Source organism: Ursus maritimus, unplaced genomic scaffold, assembly GCF_017311325.1.
Source record: "Ursus maritimus isolate PB19 unplaced genomic scaffold, ASM1731132v1 scaffold_1, whole genome shotgun sequence".
Lineage (NCBI taxonomy): Eukaryota > Metazoa > Chordata > Mammalia > Carnivora > Ursidae > Ursus > Ursus maritimus.
In genome coordinates this window covers 25,614,161-25,635,487 of record NW_024423343.1, presented here as the reverse complement: position 1 = coordinate 25,635,487, position 21,327 = coordinate 25,614,161, and the positions used below count along the sequence as shown (strand labels likewise).

Genomic DNA, 21,327 nt, shown 5'->3' with positions numbered 1-21,327 from the left:
ACGGTGCGATTCCTAAGGTTATCCTCTGTGTCTAGGTCATTCTATTCAGCTGCATAAGCAGTTCCTTTGATGGATGACTGGTTTTCTACCACGCTAGCATTATCTCAGCAGGAGAAGGTAGTGTTTGATGTGTTGCAATTTGTATTACATGTCCATGGAACATCTCCGGACATTACCTCAGGAGGAGGGGTTAAGAGAAGGAGGAGCTGTGGCTGAAGACATTTAATGACAGAATGAATGGAAATTCAAAGATTGCTGTGCAGTCAGCCTTCAACACCGGACTGCACCCACCATCTTTCTCTCACATTAATTTTAAAAATCTCATAACAAAATTCTCATAAATATTATATAATTTTATATAATTTTAGCCACAAATCAACATCTTCAAAATGACGAGGATTTTGACAGCTTGCAAAGTGGTGAAGACCCTGAAGACTGGGTTTGGTTTTACCAATGCGACTGCGCACCATCAATGGAAATTTTCAAGACCTGGCATCAGGCTCCTTTCTGTCAAGGTACCATTCCCATATTTATTGTTTCTGATAAAATTATCTGGTGTGTAGTTTAGCATGAAACAAAGGTGTTAGGAAGCAAATAGAGATTTGCATGTAGTTCTGAAGTGCTAATTTATTAATATTGGCTTTAATATTGAATATACTGGGTCCAGTAACTTTCATTTTCAACTGTTTTGAGTAAAATTATGGCAATTTTCGGGGCGCCTGGGTGGCACAGCGGTTAAACGTCTGCCTTCGGCTCAGGGCGTGATCCCAGCGTTATGGGATCGAGCCCCACATCAGGCTCCTCTGCTATGAGCCTGCTTCTTCCTCTCCCACTTCCCCTGCTTGTGTTCCCTCTCTCACTAGCTATCTCTATCTCTGTCAAATAAATAAATAAAATCTTAAAAAAAAAAAATTATGGCAATTTTCACCCAACGTCAAGAAGCGTTGCAATTCCTGTGAATACGTAAAATGCAAGTGTCCTGTTTAGGAAACAATTACTTTTAAAGGCTATCAGGGTTCTGTCTGTGCCCAGTCACTGCTGCACACAGTTAGGGTTCAAACATGAAGTTGCTTCCATGTTCATGAGCCACAGCACAGAAGGCAATGTGTTAAGCAATGCTTTACCTGCTCGCTGTAAAATTTTCTCTTTTGAAATGTCATTTTTTTAGGAAAAAGTTTTAAAAGGAAAATATCTACATAATTCTGATATTTGCTAACCATGATGTAGACCTTGTCTTTACTTTTTTCTTTACTTTTGTCTTTACTTTTTCCCTCTTAGTCCTTCCCTTAGGAGTCCACTTTTATTATTTTTATTTTACAGATTAAGACATTGAGGCAATTAGCGGCTGATAATTCTGTCCCTCTGAATGTATCTGTAACTGAAAAGCAGGTCCAGGACAGAATATGAACTGTTGTTCTTTCCCACCCCCACCACTGGATTATGAAATTCCAGTAGGAACTTCTGTTCCTTCCTATAACTTTATGAAGGCATTTATTACCAGAGAAATCTGAAATTACTCCATGGGAACTTTGCCATTGAAAAACCTTTTTAGTGAATATAAAGTTTAAGTAATCACAATAGCTTTAAATAGATTGCTTCTTTAGTAGTAAGAGCTATAAAAAGTGAAGTAGAAAAAAAAACACCAAACAACCTCTATATGTTGATGTAAAAATGGTCCTAATAGTTTTGAGTTTTCTGCTAACACTTTGTATGCTCACTGGGTTGACTAAAAATCCTCCAAATGCTTCTACAGCTTCTATTGCTTAGATTGCTCAGGATTCAGTATGATATTTAGCCCCCAGTGACATCTGTAGGGCTAAGCAGTGCCTGTTGACCTTGTGGCCTCCAGTGACAGGGTGGGGAAAGAATAGGAATAAAAGGAAAAGAAGAGAGAGGGAGAGAGAGAGAGAGAGAGAAACAGAGACAGAGAAATAACACAAGATCTCAGGTGAAAGTATCAGAAACTACCATTTTAAATTAAGAAACCTAGAAACAACCATTTTCTTGGATTCAGTTTAATTGTAACAAGAGAGCCAGAAAGGAGATATGTTCTAAACCATCATGGAAGATGCAGCGACTAGATACAAACTGTGAGAGTGAATATTGGTTTTAGTTCAGTGTTAGTAATATCTCAAGGGTACTCATATATCACTGCAGAGAGAATAGATAGTAATGAAAGTAATATCATTTACAGTTAAATGTGTCATCTAAGACTGCAAAGTGTGTCCCTTGGAATATCTTTTTCTTCTTACAAAAATAGGTAGGCAGGGATAGGTGTACCTCCATCAGACACCAGAAACAGAGAAATTTGAGCAACTACTTAAAATGGCATAGATATGACTGAGATTAGGAGCCAGTTCTCCACGATTGTAATAAGTGCTCTATACGACCACAACCACAACCACAATGAAATGATTTAATTATGTGGATAGACTACAGTGAAAGTAGTTCTTCTAGCTCAGGGTGGCATATATATTTTAAAGGTCTGCCAAAGTGCATATCTAAGAATGACAAATTTGTAGGAGGAATAGCCATCATTTCATGATGTAAAAGTCATTACTCACACTCAATCATTACTGGCCAGAGTTTTGGAGGAAAGCCAGGCATGCAAAATAGAAGTTCTTGAACTTCACAATAGTGAATTAAAATTCTGTACAGCAGTCCAAGGGGACTTGTGTTTTATTCACTTATTTTGGAACAGTCCTCTACCTACTTTTCTTCCTGCCTTCGTTTTTATTTTTTTTTAAAGATTTTAATTATTTGAGAGAGAGAGACAGAGAGAATGGCAGAGAGCACAGGTGGGGAGGAGAGGGAGAAGCAGGCTCATTGCTGAGCAGGGAGCCCAATGCGGGGCTCGATCCCAGAACCCTGAGATCATGCCCTGAGCTGAAGGTAGCCACTTAACCGACTGAGCCACACAGGCACCCCCTGCCTTCACTTTTAAAACGTAACTCTCTTATAAAGTTATATGCACATTTCTTCTTTTTAGATGGACATCACCTAAAAATTATTAGGATGTGGTTACATAATGGTCAGTGAAGGGAAGTAAGAGTAGTCACTAAAGGTTAGTGCATTATAGCTAGTTATAGCTAGTAAATAGATTGCAGAAGATACCCTGTGGGCAGATCTATAAACATTGCCCTATAAATTACTTGCCTTTTCAATGGCTTTGGAGGTCATTATTCTTGTCCCATTGGTGACAGGATGGGCTTGACAACAGCAGTGACGCACTTGTACTTTTATGTGTCTCTTCCTTGCGTATTTGTTTGTGGCCAATATTTACAAAGTGTACCTTGCCAATAGACACAGTTGTATTTCTCTTATAGGGAAGAGGAAAGAATTTCAAGGTGCTCTACATTTAAAGGAATTAGATATCAAGGATATACATGATCAACAGCTGTATCATATGGAAGTTTTGATCTTTTTTTTTTAGCGTAGAAAATGTTCAGTGCTCAATATTATATTCAGCCAGTTCTAGCTGTGCAGTGGAAAACACACTGGGTGGGGAATAAAAAGATCTGGATTCTAACCCCTCTTATGCATTTTTAATACTCTGAACTTGGTAAAGTCACATGTCCTCTATGAACCTAAATTTTGTCATCTGTAGTGTAGAAATAATTCTTGACTTACTCAAAGGATTGTGTGACTATCACATATAATTAGTGTTTAAAAATCTATAAAATAATGGGGCACCTGGGTGGCTCAGTCAAACATCTGACTTTGGCTTAGGTTATGATCTCAGGGTCCTGGGATTGAGTCCCATCTCCAGCTTGAGTCTGGCTCCCAGCTCAGCAGTGAATCTGCTTGTCCCTTTCCCCCTCCTTCTGCCCCTCCCCTGTTCACGTTCTCTCTCAAATAAATAAATAAAATCTTAAAGAGAATCTATAAAATACCATAAAAGCAAACCCTGGATACTTAAGATTTTATTTATTTATTTTAGGAGAGGGAGAGAGAGCAAGAGAGAGAGCAAGCAGGGGTGGGTATGAGCAAAGGGGGAGGGAGAGGGAGAATCTGAAGCAGACCCCACACTCAGTGCAGAGCCCAACATGGTGGTCCATCTCACAACCATGAAATCACAACCTGGGCAGAAATCAAGAGTTGGACATTTAACCGACTAAGCCACTCAGGCACTCCAAATCCCGGACACTTAAAAAAAAAAAATTCTGTCCTATACATTTTAGGAGAAGGACTTAGTAGACAGATCACAGTTTCTTCATGTTTTTCATGGACTACTTATTTCAATGACAAAATGTCTGATGCAAATTCTCAAATATATATAAGGATTTTTTTCACCTTTGCCTTAATAGTAAACATATCTCTAGGAAGCCATATCTATATGGCTTACAGTAAATTAGACTCAAGAACTATGAAGCCAATGATCTTTACTATTTTGAATTCAATTCCAAAAGTCAGGATGTACATCTTAATATCCTTTTTAAAGCTTCTATCCTGGGAGTATACAGGAAGAATAATAAGTGGAAATAAATGGTTAGTAAGTGGATAGTCTCTGATTTCAAGAAACTTATAAATTTAAAAATTCTGAATTTGTAAGTCTTGGAAAGTCATCAAGACTAAATAGTTTAATTTTTACTTGCAAATGAATTTGGAAATCAAAGGTATTAAATTGAAAAGTTTAAGTTCCTAATAGAAAGGGTTCAATAGGTACTGCTTCTAACATTAATCCACTTGGTTTTCAAAACGGTGACCTGTACTACAATTAAGCCAGGAACCTAACAGTCCAAGTGTCCTTCTCTCTGGTACTTCAGATACAGTTGAGCCCTAGGACTCATTATTCCTTTTGAATGGTTTTCATTTTGTAAGATTTTTATATTCTGTTTCCAACATAAAACTACCTATTTAGCTCAATCTTGAGGAGCTATTGTCATTTGATTAGAAATTGGCAACTACAAAAACTCCTACAATTAGAATCATTTAGTTATATTGTAGTAGCTTTAAAGACATTCACAGGAAATGGAGTTCATTATTATATTGGAACTTCTTTGTATATATTAGAAGTGGGGGTAGGGATAGGGTTATCATACACTTTCAAGAATAACTATTGTATTAGACCTTTACTATGTATAGATATGTTTTTAGGGCTGGATTTCATCCAAGATGATGCAAATGTTGGAAAAAATAGAGTATGTTTCAATCCCAAATGAATGGTTGGGTAATTAGTCTCGATGATTAGCAGTTTCGTCTATTTTGGGTGAATATTTCTTTGATTAGGAGGTAGCCTCCCTTTTGACCATTTTTGTTTATGTACTCTACTTTTTATATCCCACTGCCCCTTTCTAAAGTACAGACTCATTTGTTGGTCATCAAGAGTGCCTTGTCATTTTGAGCTTCTTGCCATATAACTGTTGAAAAAGCGATAGTCAAACAGGGCCTAGATGAGGGTAGGGCAAGTGAGACACTAATTGAAGGAGGCCATCACTAGCAGGGCCATAATGTGCCTCCTTCCATGTTGCCCGAAAGGCATCTCACTCACTTTATCTGAGTCCTAGCCCTAGGTAGGAAGCTAAGAAATCTGGCGAGGGAAGTGCCAGAGGGAAGTGTAGAAATGGTGTGAGTCTTGGACTCCTGCTTCCTTCTCCAGCTGATGGAGATTTGAGTTTCCACCTGACCATGCTTAGCAGAATTACTGATCGAGTAGAAGTGAATTTAGGTTCTACTATTGTGGAAATAAAGCACATTCCTTTGCCCTCACATCTTCATTAAACCTTTTTCACATTTCTGACTTGTACCAAAGGCTGGGGTATAGTAGGGAGTTTTCAATATCTCTTAAGCAATGGTCATGCCAGAGCCTACTTCAAGGCTTCCGCAGTTTGCTACGCAAGACTGAATGTCCTCGATGGGACTATCATTTTCTAGGGTACTTTTAGTGACTGAGGCCTGGAAGGAAGCTACATGAGCCAGCATCAGATCTGGTTTGGGACTCCTTAGTCCTAATACCTCTAGTTTCCACTTGACTTTCTTCATCTGGTCTAAATGAATTCAACTCTCAAAATATTTTCAAGACTCCTTTATTTTTTTTTCTTTTTTTGTCAACTTACTAAATGTCATATATCAATCTTTTATATTTCACAGGGAGATAGATCACTGGTTAACATGAAGTTCTAACAGATGAATCAATAGGGTCAATGTACCACCAAGAATTTTACTGAATAAGTTTCATTTATGATGTAGGACTAAATAAAACCATATTAATTTATTACCGTAAAATAAAAATTAGCTACAATATTGGAGATCTCTCCCAGATTCAGAACAATTTTAGGAGATGGGAGATGCTCATTAAGGTACTTGTTCATACACTTACACTCTGTGAACATATTTTGTAATGGAATTTTTCTAAATAATATATTTTATTTATAATGAGAAACATAACTAGAATAAAAATTACTTATGAATCTGACTCATTTGTTTACAAATGTCCAAAACAGAGAAGTATTCAAGTGAATTAATTTTGTGATTCCCCCCCCCCAACAATGGCTTATGTTTAACCAAAGGCAGATAACTTATTATTAATGTAGGACGTTGTAAGGCTGTTAACTTAGGATGTTGTAAGGCTTAATTGATTACTGCTGTTACAGTACTTTTAATTTTTGAAGTGTTAGACATTATAACTGCAGAGAAGTCTCATTAAATATTCTACACTTAGAAAATGTGCCTTAATTCTGCATTTTAAGTATCCATATTTTGATAGTACTACTCCGAGAAAGAAAAAATAAGGTTTAATTTACCAATAAAGAACACTTTAAGATTTTAACTTTTACCGTATTATCTATGCAATAATAACTGAAATAAATTCTGGCTTTAAGCTTCTTCCTTTCTAAAGCTTGGTTCAGATTTATTTTATTTCTTGAGAGGATGAGTACTGATGTAAACTAATAGCTAAGAAACATCAGGTAAGCCAGAAATCAAATATGTTATATGGCTTAAGGCCTTGGTGAAAATGGAAATAAACACATGGGGCTTCTATTTTTTCTAATATACAAATAATTTACGTAGTCAAATGATTTAACAGCAATACAGTCAGATTCCCAGAGTAAATCATTTTCATTTCTACTACTAGCAACTATAATGTTTTATATTCAAATCTTTTATGGAACTTATTTGCCTAATTAGCTTGAGCCTTTACATCCAGAACATTTTACCAGTAAATTCTCATACCCAGGGGAAAAAACAATGCAGTTATTCCCATTTCACGGATGTTTGAGTGCTAGAGTTAACACAAAGACACATGGATGTCTGTTTTTGTACAAATGAAGCATAACCATAGCAAATCTGGTTAGAATTTTAATTAGGCCCAAGCACCACATGGAATTTTTTAATTTGGCATTTCATTTACTGTGCTTATATACTTGAAGCCATCATTGTTGTTTAACCTGGCTTCAGAATGCTCTAAATCATTTTTCCTGCTGTAATGTTATTGCTTATCAAGAGCCCATTTATTTACTATACTTTATCCCCACATAAAATAAATTATATATATTTTTCTTTCCTTTTTTCTCCTTTTCTAGTTGCATTTTGAGAACAGATTGTTTAAATCAAAGAATCAGTAAGGATTCTTGCTTTAATTAATAATTCTATAAATAGGATATTTTAGGGCAGTGCTATTTATAGTTGATATATTTCTTCCACTTCAACCAAAATATTGTCATGTATTATAACGAAACATGCTGTTTTTCAATTTTCAATTTGTTTCTTTCTCATACAGTCTCATAAGCTTCATATATGCAGAAATCTAATGTGATAGGTGTTTACCACTAGCAATTCTAGACTGCAAGAGAAGTCTCATTTTGACTTGATTTCACTGTTGCAAACTAATAGATGCAAAGAAAACTGCTTCAAAGTAAAGGACCAAAATCTTCAAAGTTAGCCCAGGATGATGCTGGGATGTGGGATGATTAAGGAATGAGTGGAAGACTTTTTATAACATAATACTGAATGCGAAGGAAAAGCCTAAAGACAGTAATGAACCCTGGGCTCTTTATAAAAACTTTTATAGGTTAAATTATAAATTATGCTTGAATTTTGACTTACTTCCTAAGCCTAAGCCCTCTAAATCAGTTGAGCATAGCACCAGGGACACATTTTCAAAGCTTTTTGAAGGAGAATTTAGCTGTGTGACTCCTATTAATAGTTGTTGCATTGTTCTTATCCTGGAAAGTGCTTTGAAGCATCTACCCTTTTAAACCTGATTTCAAACTGAGAGTATTACGGTATAAAATTTCGGTCATTTATTTGTGGTCCCATAAAGCTAATCAGTCATCTTACTAGGAAATGAAAATAGTCCCATAAATATAGGTTTACAATAAATTTTAATTTTAAGGAAAAAATCAAAAGCCCTAAAGACATAAGTTAGATGTTTAGGGAAAATGTCAGATTTGCTTACAGTGTCACATTTTTGAGATCGTTAAAAAAAAACATTTTATGATATGGTAAAACAACAATATCAACTTCCTTGGCAGACAAACCAACAAATGAATAGAGATTTCGTTGGAATTTCTACTTACATGCAAGCTCCTTCACAAAAATGTATTTTCATCAGAAATTACCTATACTTTTTGAAAGAATCTCTAGGTTTTAAAGTATTTTTAGAAAGTACAACACCCAAAGATTGTACAGTTTATTAAAAGTTCCATTTAAAAAGTAATATAAGAATAGGGCTCATGTAGAAATTATGTAATTCAGTTTAATTTAGAGAAAAATACAATTGTAAAATAAAAGATTAAAAATGGAGTAATTACATATATACAGAAAAATTCTATTTTAGCCTATTTAAATATTATGTGTGGGAAAATCTTCCATCTTATGATGTTCCTCCTATCGATTTGCTGACAAAAATAATATTTAGTATTACTAGGACATGGGTATTACTAATTTCAGTCTTTATCAACCTCAAAATCGTATAAACTCACAAGAATGCAAAATTTTGACTACTTATTTTATAATCTAACTGGCTTCCAGATCCACAATATCTGTATGCTCCAGGCTAAAAGAAATCGAACTGTATGAGCTAGTTTTAGTGCATTTTTCTTGCTATGCACATTGGCTACAAACCCTGGCCTTATTTGGCATGGTGGGCATGAGGTGCAGGGGCTTATTTGGATGTTTTGTAAACGTAATTACGTGGATGGGAGAAAAATACAATTGTGAAGAGGTGGAGATAATGTTATTAATTTCAGGCACAACTTAAATATTGGTTTAAGGTCAATCAAGAGACCTTTAGGTATAGGGAAGTGTGTGTGTGTGTGTGTGTGTGTGTGTGTGTGAAGTTTATTTTAGGCAGTTGCACGCTGAACTTGTGCTTAGTGTCCCCTAAAAGTGAACGTCTGCTCCTGGACATTGAGCACCTTGGAGGTACCATTAACTTTGACCTAAGGACCTTGACTGACCTTTAGGCACTATGCCAGATTCACTCAAAGTATGGGTTAATTCTTAAGTTTTAGGGTTACATGAAGAAAGGAAACCATTCAGGTGTCCTGCAGTGTTCCACATGCATCTGGTAGTTTCTGGGTTAGAACCCCCATAAATACCAGAACTTTATTTCTTGAGACTTTCCAAAGCATTTGAATTCTTATTGACTTGTTTGGCTTAAGGATCTATCATAAGTTAGGTTCTCCAGAAGCAGATAGTGAAATGGTGTTTAGGGAGCTGGATATTTATTAGGGGTTAACTCTGGTGGAGGGAAGTTTGAGGGAACAGAGTTAGGCAGAGAAGAACTAAATTGTGATGCAGGTTTGAGAAAGTGTAGGACAATCTGGCAGAAAGCTCTTGCTCATCAAGAGTTTCCTGTGTTGGGCCTGGGCCTTCATCTCCCTGCCTGACTCAGCAACCAGTGTGGGCATGGGGCTCTCCATGCAGGGCCTGTGGCAAAGCAGCTCTCTGCAGCTGAGGCAGGCCCTGAAGGAACAGATTGCTGGTGACTGTCCACTGAACTCACACTGTGCAGCAGGGCAGCAGGGTCTTCATGAAGGGGGACTGAGAGGTGCATCTCCATGTTCACAGCATGGACAGTCTGTTATAACAGTCTTGAGAGCTTCAGAACTCAAGGGCCTGGAATCAGTGTGAAAAGTTCTCAAAGCCTTCTGGTTCTCCTAAGATTATAGGATACAACTAATGACTTGACATTCCACTTTGACAATATACCGATTTACGGAGAGGTGATTCTTGGTTGACCTGGGCATGTTGCAGTTTATTCATTGCAGTTTTGAAAGAAAGCTCTTATAAATAAATTCAGGCGAGTTTGTAATTGAATTGCTTTTTATCCCCATTTTAAAAAATTGGAAAGAAGAAATAGAAATAGGCTTAGAAAAAGAAAAAGGGTAATACGTAATTCAGTTTAACCTGAACTTTTCTACTTGGCTCCATGCAGAGGGCTGTGATGAGGTAGAGGGCTGTGAATTATAAGTCACACTGAATACGTTCAGAAGCCACTGCTTTTCCATTTACTAGTGGGATGATCTTGACTCCTCCAAAGCTCAGGTAGCTTTACTGTAAAATAGAGATCTTAACATTACTTACCTCATTGCTTTTTGTGAAGATTAGATGAGAAAATCCATTGATAGCTTTAGAAACAGTGCCTGAGACACATCATGTTAATTATTATGAATGAGGCTTAGGAAGGGGATCAGAGTGGAGCCTTCAGTGAGATCAATGACTCCCAAATCCTATTTTTCCAACATAACTTCATAATTCTATTTGAAATAAGATAACTTCCTCAGACCAGTAGACATTTATCATTCAAGTCTACATACACAATTCATTTGTGCAACTGCATATAGACTTCAATAAGCATAGATAATTATATATGCCATCTGGTTTATGCCTTAACAGGGTCTCATTAAAGCAATACCAAAAGGTAGAAACAGGATTGTGACAGGTCAATCTACTTCTGTAAGGCATGCTTAAGACATGTTATGCTTTATTTTTTTCAAACATAACGATTATTCCAGAATTAAAATAGAAACAAAACAAAGTGGGAGGTGCTTTAACATATGGACACAAAGTAAAGAAAAATTGAAGTATACTTGTCATCTTGTCATCAGAATTAGTTAAAATCTTTATTGAGTGTCAAGTGTGTACCAGCACTAAATGTAAACCCCAGCAACAATATCAATAAAAATATGGCAGCCTCAGTTTTTTTCAGAGGGAGATAAAAATAGACTATTTGTTGTAAACTATTTGGGGATTTGGTGTAGAAGTGTGATATTATGATACTGTGTTAGTGAATTAAAATAAATGAATTTGCCAATGACATATAGTAAAATCTGGCAAGCATTTTAGATGAAAAGTAAAGGAGGAGGGGCACTTGGGTGGCTCAGTTGGTTAAACTTCCGACTCTTGGTATTAGCTCAAGTCATGATCTTGGAGTGGTGAGGTTGAACCCTGTGTCGGGCTCCATGCTCAGTGGACAGTTTATTGGAGGTTCTACCCCTCTTCTTCTTCCTCTTTCTCTCCCCCCACCCCTCTTGTTCTCTAAAATAAATAAATAAATCTTAAAAAAAAAGTAAAGGAAGAAAGAAGAATAATTGGAGTATGTATGCTCCATCTAGTTTATTATTCCTTTTCTCCAGTGATGGAGGATTAGGTTTATGTCGATGTTAAGATAATAATTAATATTAGTAATGGAAGCAACCCATTAGGAAGCCCAAAGAATAAAGATTAGAAATTATCTTCTAGATTCTTCTGAAGACATTAGCTGTATGATACCTAGTTGGTATAGAAACCTAGGGGTGCTTATGAGGCAAGGGTTGCCAACCGGTCCCAACTCATTCTTTACTTTCATCTTCCATCTTTTAGCATGAACTATACCTATGTGGGACATCTGTCTTTGCTTTCAAGTAAAAATAAACAAGCAAACAAACCCCAGTAGCCAGTGGGCATCAGAGAATTGTTTTGAAAAAACATAATGTCGGCATGTGAACAACATCCTAATATCACATGATGGCCCATATTTCTGTGCATTCACCAAATATGTAGTGTCTGTCTTACTGTGTGATCAACAGTGGGCTATTTCTGTGAGGATATAAAATTGAATTAGGTATTGGGTTCTCTGTCTCAGAAGCCATGATCTAGCAGGGTAGAAGAGTAACTGAAGCAATTAAAACTAAAGGTAGCATACAAACAGTACACAGACATGCAGTGGGAACACAGGAAAATCAGTGGTTAATTCTGACTTGGGGGATCTTTGAAGGCATGTCATGAGCAGGACTAGGAAAGATAACCAGGACATAAAGAGGCAACGAGGAAGACATTTATGCACAAAGTCTAGAAAGAAGGAGAGTCTAAGGAATTCCATATAGAGGATGGGCCAGATGAGGGGACTTGGAATGTTAATTGGGGAATTTGAAGGTTAGTATTTTTTTTAAAGATTTTATTTATTTATTTGGCAGAGAGAGAGAGAGACAGCCAGCGAGAGAGGGAACAGAAGCAGGGGGAGTGGGAGAGGAAGAAGCAGGCTCCCAGCAGAGTAGGGAGCCCAATGCAGGTCTCGATCCCAGAACGCTGGGATCACGCCCTGAGCCGAAGACAGACGCTTAACAACTGAGCCACGCAGGTGCCCCTGAAGATTAGTATCATGCAATAAATGTTTAAGATAGCCTTTAACTATGTTGCATGGGATAGGTAGAAGCAGGGAGAGTTTGGAAACAGGGGGAACAATTGGGAGGCTGTAATAAATGATGATCGAGATTTTCTCTTGGGTGGTGACAAAATCCAATATAATGTGTAATTAATTCTAGAAGTAAATAGATGACTACCTATGAGTTATTAATAGTCAATATGAATTATTAGATACTATGTGATGAGGTGGAACTGTTTTATTATACTGTTTTATTGTAGTAAGAGTACTTAACATAGATCCATCCTCCTAACAAATTTTTAACTGTACAGTGCAGTTTTAGGGATAATGTTGTACAGCAGATTACTAGAACTTACTCATCTTAAACATTTGAGACTTTATGTCTGTTGGTTAGTAACTCCCATTTCCCCCTCCCCTGGCCCCTGGTAACCACATTTCTACTTTCTGATTCTATGAGTTTGACTATTTCAGATACCTTATGTAAGTGGAATCATGCAGTATCTGTCCTTCTGTGACTGGCTTACTTCACTTAGCATACTGTCCTCAAAGTCCATCCATGTTGCCATATATGACAGGATTTCTTTCCTTTTTTAACGCTGAGTAATATTTCATTGTATGTATATGCTGCATTTTCTTTATCTACTCATCTGTTGATGGATATTTAGGTTGCTTCCATATCTTGACTATTGTGAATAGTGCTGCAATGAAGATGAAGTTCTAATATCTCTCTGAGATCCTGAATTCAGTTCTTTGGGTAAATATCCAGAAGTAGGATTGCTGAATATGTTAGTCCAGTTTTACTTTTTCTGAAAGATCTCCATACCATTTCCCATAGTGGCTGTATCATTTTGCATTATTTTTAATTGCAGTAGTAATTGTTTAAGTAACTTTATTATCTAGCCTGTAGGACCAATGTGATTTGAAGTTGTTGCTCCCAAGGAATGTTGGGAAAAGATGCCAAAGAGAGAGACACTGAAACTCTAACATCTTACTATTAGACTTAATATCTTTGGATTTGAAAGATTTGTAAAAGCAACCGCTACTAGAAAAATATTGAATTAGAAATCTACATTTTATAAAAGAGTTCAACCAAAAATAAGACAAATGAAATAAGAATTCTCAATGTGGTGAAAAGTAAAAACTTATAGCAAGTATAAAACGAAAAAAAGATGTTTATTATTTTCAGTATTAAAGTTTGTAATTTTTAATATTAAAGGAAATAATGGAAAAGATAATATGGAAGAGAGTGTATGCTTTCCTTTTTTCTGTTTTACTGAATTCATTACTTAATCATTTAGCAGTACTTTGCTGAACAGTTAGTAGATTATCTGATTAAAGTGATTTTAGTAAAGTGTGAATAAAGCTTAATTATGATGTAATAGCTTTATAAAAAGGAATGCTATTCCCACTTACATTTCTAGTTGGTGGGATATGGAAGAGAAAAATACTGTGAAAGCAGGTGTTCTTTATTCCCTTAACTAGTCTCCCAGGAAATAAATCACATGGAATTAAAGATAGCTGTACATTGCCCATCACTTCTTACCTTTGTGAGCAGTGCCTAAGAAGAATAGTTAAAATATGACTGGAGCAAAGCAGGAGTGCATTCCGCAAGCCGATTATGTTCCAGAGAAACAAAAATAGAATTATATAGCATCTTTGCCACCTGATAGCCATTCACTCAAAGATTCATTCATTCAACCAATCAGTATTTGCAAGGTACTTTCTACTGGTACAATATAGGGTGATAATTAATGATATCTTCCTTCAATCTCCATATTTAGATCAATACAGAAATAAGACACAATTTTCAAATAGACAGCAATCTGAATATCAGCTTTATTACTGTTAAAGCTGTTTAGAAAACAGGGCCTAGATCTGTAACCAAATAGGTTTCTTAGAACTCCTATTCCCTGAGTCAAGTGTATTCACTCACACCTACAGCTCTCCCATCTTAATGTACAACTGAGAACAGGTTTCTTTGAAAAGAGAGAAGAGCTGAGCCAGTCTTGCTCAGTTCCATTTCCCAAAGTCACCAATATTCCTCTTACTTCTCCCTTGTGGACTGGGAGTTAAATAACCTTTCCAAAGTCTCTGAAAGTTAACATCATGGGGCAAGGTATGAATTAAGGGTGGTATAAAATGATTTCTCCAATCACCCACTATGTGCCAGGCATTATGTTATGTGCTATTGATTCTGTGTTGGACAGACAAGGCAGGCTGTCTGTCCTTGATGTTGTCTGGTGTTGCCTGTAATCTTATTGGAGAAATTAGTCATAAACGTTGACATAGGGCAGTAAATAATAGGTGCAAATTTTTGTTTAGCCTTAATTTGGGAAGGGACAAGTCTTCTAATGCTTGTTTGGTTAATGCACAAGATGATCAAACTTCAGTTTCTGACAAGTGGTTGAGTTTGGGTAGGTAGAAAGAAGAGAGGGCAGGGATGAGGGTGAGAACTTGTGCATATCTGAGTCATTATGGCTCTTCAAGGCTTGTTTTTCTGACAGTCTCCAAAGGCATCTGTAGAGTTGACCTTTAATACACAACAATTAATCACATTTATAAAATCAAAACCCAAACTAAGCAAACACAAAACAAGCCAAAACCGGTGGAATCCATATTTTACCAGGAAGGGTATCAGGAGGGAAGAGAGAAAGCCAAATGACGAAAGGCGGGAGAGATGGTCAAAATTGCTCTTCTCCAACCCAACCACGTTTATCTTATCTCTCCTTCCCTTCCATAGAGCAGTTTTAATTAATTTTTTTAAAATTTTATGTTTTTTAAAATTAAAATTCAATTAATTAACATATAACATATTACTGGTTTCAGAGGTAGAGGTGATTCATCAGTCTTATATAATACCCAGTGCTCATTACATCATGTGCCCTCCTTAATGTCCATCACCTGGATACCCTATTCCCCAGCCCCCCCCCCAGCAACTCTCACTTTGTTTCCTATGATTAAGAGTCTCTTACAGTTTGTCTCTCTCTCTGATTTTGTCTTGCTTTATTTCTTTTCTCTCTTCCTCCATGATCCTCTGTTTTCTTTCTTAAATTCTACATACAAGTGAGATCATATGATAATCACAGAGCACAGTTTTAAATAGTCCCTAATAGATAGGGCTGTGCATAGATTGGTATGGATGGGGCCAGGGTAGAAGAAGTAATTGAGCATAGTCTATGAATTTTTTTTTTCCCCTAAAGCACCTGCTTTTCTCCAGAAATCAACCCCCTCTATAATTAAAAATAGTTCTTCACCTAGTTAGATGGAAAATTATACTTACTCTTATACTGAATGTCTATATATATTTATAATGCCTATTTTATCTTTCAAAATCCGTGACCTAAGCATTTGCCAAACCCAATGTGATTGACCTTATTGAAATGAGATTCCCAGATAGACACTTCTTGCTGTGCTGCCCCTTGTGCTAAGGTTCCTCTCCTTGTTACCTTTAGTGGACTATGCTTGTTTAGGTTGATAAATGACACTGAGTGGAGAAAAGGGATTGATTTACATTCTATTAACAAAAGCACTTTAAATATCTCTTAATTGCTAAGCTGAAGATAGGTACAGATACAACCTAAAGTTTCTTTTTATATTTCAGCATTTTATTGTCAGTTTGGTTGAGTCAATATGAAAAAAGCTAATAACAACAACATTCAGCTAGTCCTTTGACTTTGAGGCACTTAAATCTAAAATTAGATAGTGAATTAAAAGTTAAGTTTTTTTATTAGCTATGATCTTGAGATTTGAAGAATATTCTTATAATTTCATATGCATTTAATTAGTGATGAAGAATTACACTGTAATGAAAATGAGTACTCAATTAAAATTAAGCACTAAGTGGATCCTGTCACACAAGAAATTTAATTTTCATGAAGGTTTTACTAAGAAAATTTATTGAATATTAGTTAAAGACCCAGAGGGGAAAAAGCAAAATGAAGAACTGTAAAGACATGTGAAAAGAATTGAGACTGTTCATCCCAGCTCAACAACAACAACAAAAAAGAAAAACAAAGGAAAAATCCAAAGTAGCCATCTGCAAATAATGCTCATATAAGTATTCACATTTTGGAGAATAGCTGTTCTCCATGTCTAGTGAGAGCAAACCAAAAATCCTTCATTATTCTACCAAGCAGAGATCAGATTAAACTTGCTTTAGAATTTATTGCATACTTATATTGCGCTACAATGATTGACAAAGAGGTAGGCAGCAGCAAGTTAGACTTCAATTTATACATGTTTATTCAACTAATTTTGGTGATCAAGAAGTAAATAGCTTTCAGTGTACAAAATAACTTTTGACCCCTTTGAGTTCACTTCACCTTACACCTTTCACTTGAATCTTCTATGGCAAATTCATATTTTTAATACCTTAGAACAAAATGAGAAATGCAAAATAATTTTTCTTCAAGATTCATTTGTATAAATTATCTTAAAATTAAACAGAATAGAACATAATTTTCTTCCCATACCCCTATATTTTAGAATATACTGAATAAGGAGAGTTTTCTCATTCTTTGTCTATGTTTGCAAAGTGAAATAGGGAATAAAACAGTTTGTTAAGTAATTCAAGCACTGTCAGCCTCTTTCATGTGAAATGCCTAGTAAATTGATATAAATGATCTTTTGTTTTGAATTATCATGATATTTGTCTTAGCTCCGCACAACACTTATTTGTACACTTACATACAGCATACTCAGTATGCATGTCCTGGTATAGCAATCCACTGATCTTTCCCTTCTTCATGCTTGTCTCGCTCAATGCCACTCATATCTCTTTTCCAGCATAATACCTCCACATTATGAGACTAAATTAAAAATGTTATAGAAAGGCATTCTTAGTTAAGCATAATGGAAAAGCAACTCAAAACAAGTATTTGCTTATTTTTAAATTCATACCTTGAACAAACTAAAAGCTGAATAATAGTGATAAAAATAATAAAGATTTCCAGTATTATGTTATTTCCTTCAGATTGGCACTCAATGAATCTTTATTCATGCAACAAAAATTGAACAATTGTCTACTCTGTGCCAGGCACTGATGTTGGCCCTGGAGGTATGCCAGTGTACAAAGCAGACCTAATACTCTGCCAAATACACATGAAGTTGGCTTTCCAGTGGGATAAAGCAGACAAAAATAAGACACTGGATGATATGTTAGGAAGCAATGACTGCTATAAAGGAAGAGTGGAGAGAGCACTGGGGGACATATTATAATTTTAAGTAGGAGGGTGAAGGTATGTCTCGCCAAGAAGATGGATGACATTTGAGCAGACTTGAAGGCATCTTCTTCTTTTTAAGAGATTTATTTATTTATTTTGGAGAGAGAGAGAGCACAAGCGGAAGGGGCAGAAGAAGAGGGAGAGAGAATCTCCAGCAGACTCTGCACTGAGCACAAAGCCTGACATAAGGCTTGATCTCAGGACCCTGAGATCAAGACTTGAGCCAAAACCAAGAGCCAGACGCTTAACCAACTGAACCACGCAGGCACCCCTTGAAAGGGTCTTTAAATCTTGGACTTTTTTTTTTTTAAGATTTTATTTATTTATTTGACAGAGAGAGAGACAGCCAGCGAGAGAGGGAACACAAGCAGGGGGAGTGGGAGAGGAAGAAGCAGGCTCTCAGAGGAGGAGCCTGATGTGGGGCTCGATCCCAGAACTCCAGGATCACGCCCTGAGCCGAAGGCAGACGCCTAACGACTGAGCCACCCAGGCGCCCCTAAATCTTGGACTTTAAATTCAAAATTTGACATGATTTTCTTTCATAAAATTTTAAGTTTTATTACTTAAAGCATAGATGGAAAAGAAAGGGTGAATTCTTTTATTAAAGAAAAATCTCCCAAAGGAAATGATATTTTACTTACCTTTGTTATCTCCAGGTGCTTCTGTGATATTCTTGTAGAGGTTTCTTCCTTTCACCATTCATGCACATATATGGCCCTTTTGCTAAATGGAGGGCCTGAGGACATTTGTCCATGTATTTCCAGATCCTAGTGTGGGATTTGGCACATGGTAGGAGCTCGGTGAGTTTTTGACCTGAATGTCTAAGCAGTCTTGTTGGCACATATATTTTTAGTAAACACACAGGGACCATGTCATGATAGAGGTTCTTTACTTAGTAGAATTCATATTTGGTTACTTTTCCTGACTTTGTATGAATGTACAGGCTTCTCTTCCTTAAGGTTTCCTTTGTACTTTCAGCTGAAAGTATTAAAGGGCTCTGGCAGTAGGCACTTAAATTATCCCTTAAAGTTATGATCTAATTCCTAGGCTGTGCACCTCTTTCTACTAGGAGGAGGCTACTAAAATATCTTACAATAGTCACAAGGTGATTTCTTTTGGATTCGTTGGAATGAAATAGCATTTGGGGAACTATTAGCTAGAAGAGGGGATTCCAAATAATAGCTCTTTGTTCAGAGTTCCTCTATCAATTCATAGATAAGTCAATTGGCACTCATCATTTTAAACTCATCAGAGGCCCATGTAGTTAAGTGGAATATAAAGGATACTATAGGCAATAAACAGAAGACTTGCAACAATATAATGTGTAGTGGGAAAGAGGATTGGAAGATCTATAAAAGCTGCCAAAAAGAACAAAAAAAATATAATTAAAGGATCAAAAAGACATATTGAACACAATCTCAGGGACTATTTCAGGCAACAGTAAATGTCTCCTCAAATATATCTTTAAAAGACTGAAAGCAAAGTAGAAATCTAGTCCCATGGAGAGAGAAAGAAAAATGCCAAGTAGAATTTAGGAACAGGCTAACAGAATTGGATTTGCTTATGTTAATTTTTACCTTTCTTTAAAATAATTAGTTGGTGTCTAACCCAGAGATCAGATAATTTGAAATTCTTAGATGAGAAAAGAAAAAAAAGTAAAGTAAACAGATGATAATTTTAGACAGGTATGGCTTAGAGTAGGATGGATAAACTGGTGTATAGAAAGCAGTTGAAATTTGTAGTTTGTACCCCTTTTGCCAACTAAGTACAGTTATTTTAGGTTCTATCAAAGTTACACATTATTTAGGAAAATGTTTTTTTCCCTCCTTCCATTTTGTGAAAACGTGTAGGTTACACATGACTTCCTCAAGAACAGAAAATAATACTTGGAGGAGAAAATACTTTTTTGAGAGTGAATTTTCATTACTTGGACCAAAGAGTTTCACTTAGTGAAACATGTCAGAGATACCTAGGGAATTTTCCCATTAAAAATACCCCTACTGAGAACCATCACCATAGACATTTGATTAGCTTGTGACAATCTTTAGCAATACGGTGTTATCACTCTTACTTCCCAAAATCATCAACCTCTGTCTTGAACTGTAAATAAACAATAGTTGTCAAGTTAAAATGCAAAATAAGAAAATCATGCTATGAGAAGTGACAGGCAAAGTTGATTTCCTGTATACAGAAGAATTCAGAACTTGTCATCACCCATACTACATTAATTACTTATTGTGGTTTCCTTTGTGCTGAGTAATTCCAAAAGCTTTTTTTAAAATTAAAATTTAATTTAGTTAACATACACTGTATTATTAGTTTCAGGGGTAGAATTTAGTGATTAATCAGTTGCATATAACACCCAGTGCTCATTACATTAAGTGCCCTCCTTAATACCCATCACCCAGTTACCCCATCCCATCCCCACTTCCCATCCAGCAACGCTCAGTTAAGATTCCCTTATTGTTCCCTATAGAGTCTCTTATGGTTTGCCTCCCTCTCTGTTTTCATTTTATTTTATTTTTTCTTTCCTTCCCTTGTGTTCATTTGTTTTGTTTCTTAAATTCCAAAAGCTTTTTTGGTTTAGTTGGTGAGAAGATAAACCATAACTATTCAAAGATAAAGTATCAAGCTTGAGATCTCGAAACTAGTTCCATAAAACAAAACGATCTCAAAGATTATTTGATAAGCCAAGTAAAGGACAAAATTCTTTTGGCTAATTCTGCCTGCAGACACACATATATGCACTCCCACACAGAAACACATATAAGGTGTGCAGTCCAGCACTTTGTCCAATCTTTCTCAGAAATATAAATTTGAAATTCATGCATGGTGTTTCGGATTTAAAAAAAAAAGAACTTTCCTGTTGAGAGGAGTATCTTAAATATATCACTTTTAATAGGAAATACTAAATTATTTTGTGTGTAAATATAAATTCATGTGTATGCATACCTACACATAAATGATATTTAGGCACAAGGTATATTGGTTTAAAGATGATCAAACACTACTTTATACATTAAAGAGCAATCATTACAGTGCCAAGAAATTCGTGTACTTTGTACCTAAAAGAGGCACTGTGTTTCCACAGAGAAGACTACTATAGAAAAATAATCAGGTTTTTCCATTTTAACACTTGAAAAGCCGAGTTGCAAAGCTAAAGGAGCATAGTAACAAAAGTCTAGAAATCACTTACTGAGCGTCTGCTGTATACCAAGGTTGGTGTGTGTGAGTGTGTGTGTGTGGTGTGGTGGGAGTGGGGATGGATGGCGGGGTACAGAAGGATTAGGCACTATGAGTCCAGTCCTAAAAATGTGAGAGAAAGAAAGTAGAGAATTCCTATGTTTCTCTTTAATGGCTGCACTTAATCTTTGCAGAAAGAACAGCACACTGATCTCTCTTACTCCAACAATATCAACTCATGGCCGAATTTATTTCATATCCCTACCTATTTGCCCTAACCCCTGAATATTTTAAAAGAAATCTCAGATATCATAGTATTTTATCCTCAAGTAT

The 21,327-nt window shown here is 36.1% G+C and overlaps 1 protein-coding gene across 1 annotated transcript in view; it reads left to right on the top strand.

The window, feature by feature from the left end:
- Nucleotides 1–374: 374 nt before the first annotated feature.
- The window catches only part of CPS1 (carbamoyl-phosphate synthase 1), a 119,092-nt gene continuing 98,139 nt past the window's right edge, over nucleotides 375–21,327 (top strand). The window contains exon 1 of the mRNA XM_008687464.2: nucleotides 375–515. Coding sequence (XP_008685686.2) covers nucleotides 390–515 — 126 coding nt within the window. The 5' untranslated portion in view covers nucleotides 375–389. The remainder of the gene's footprint in view (nucleotides 516–21,327) is intronic.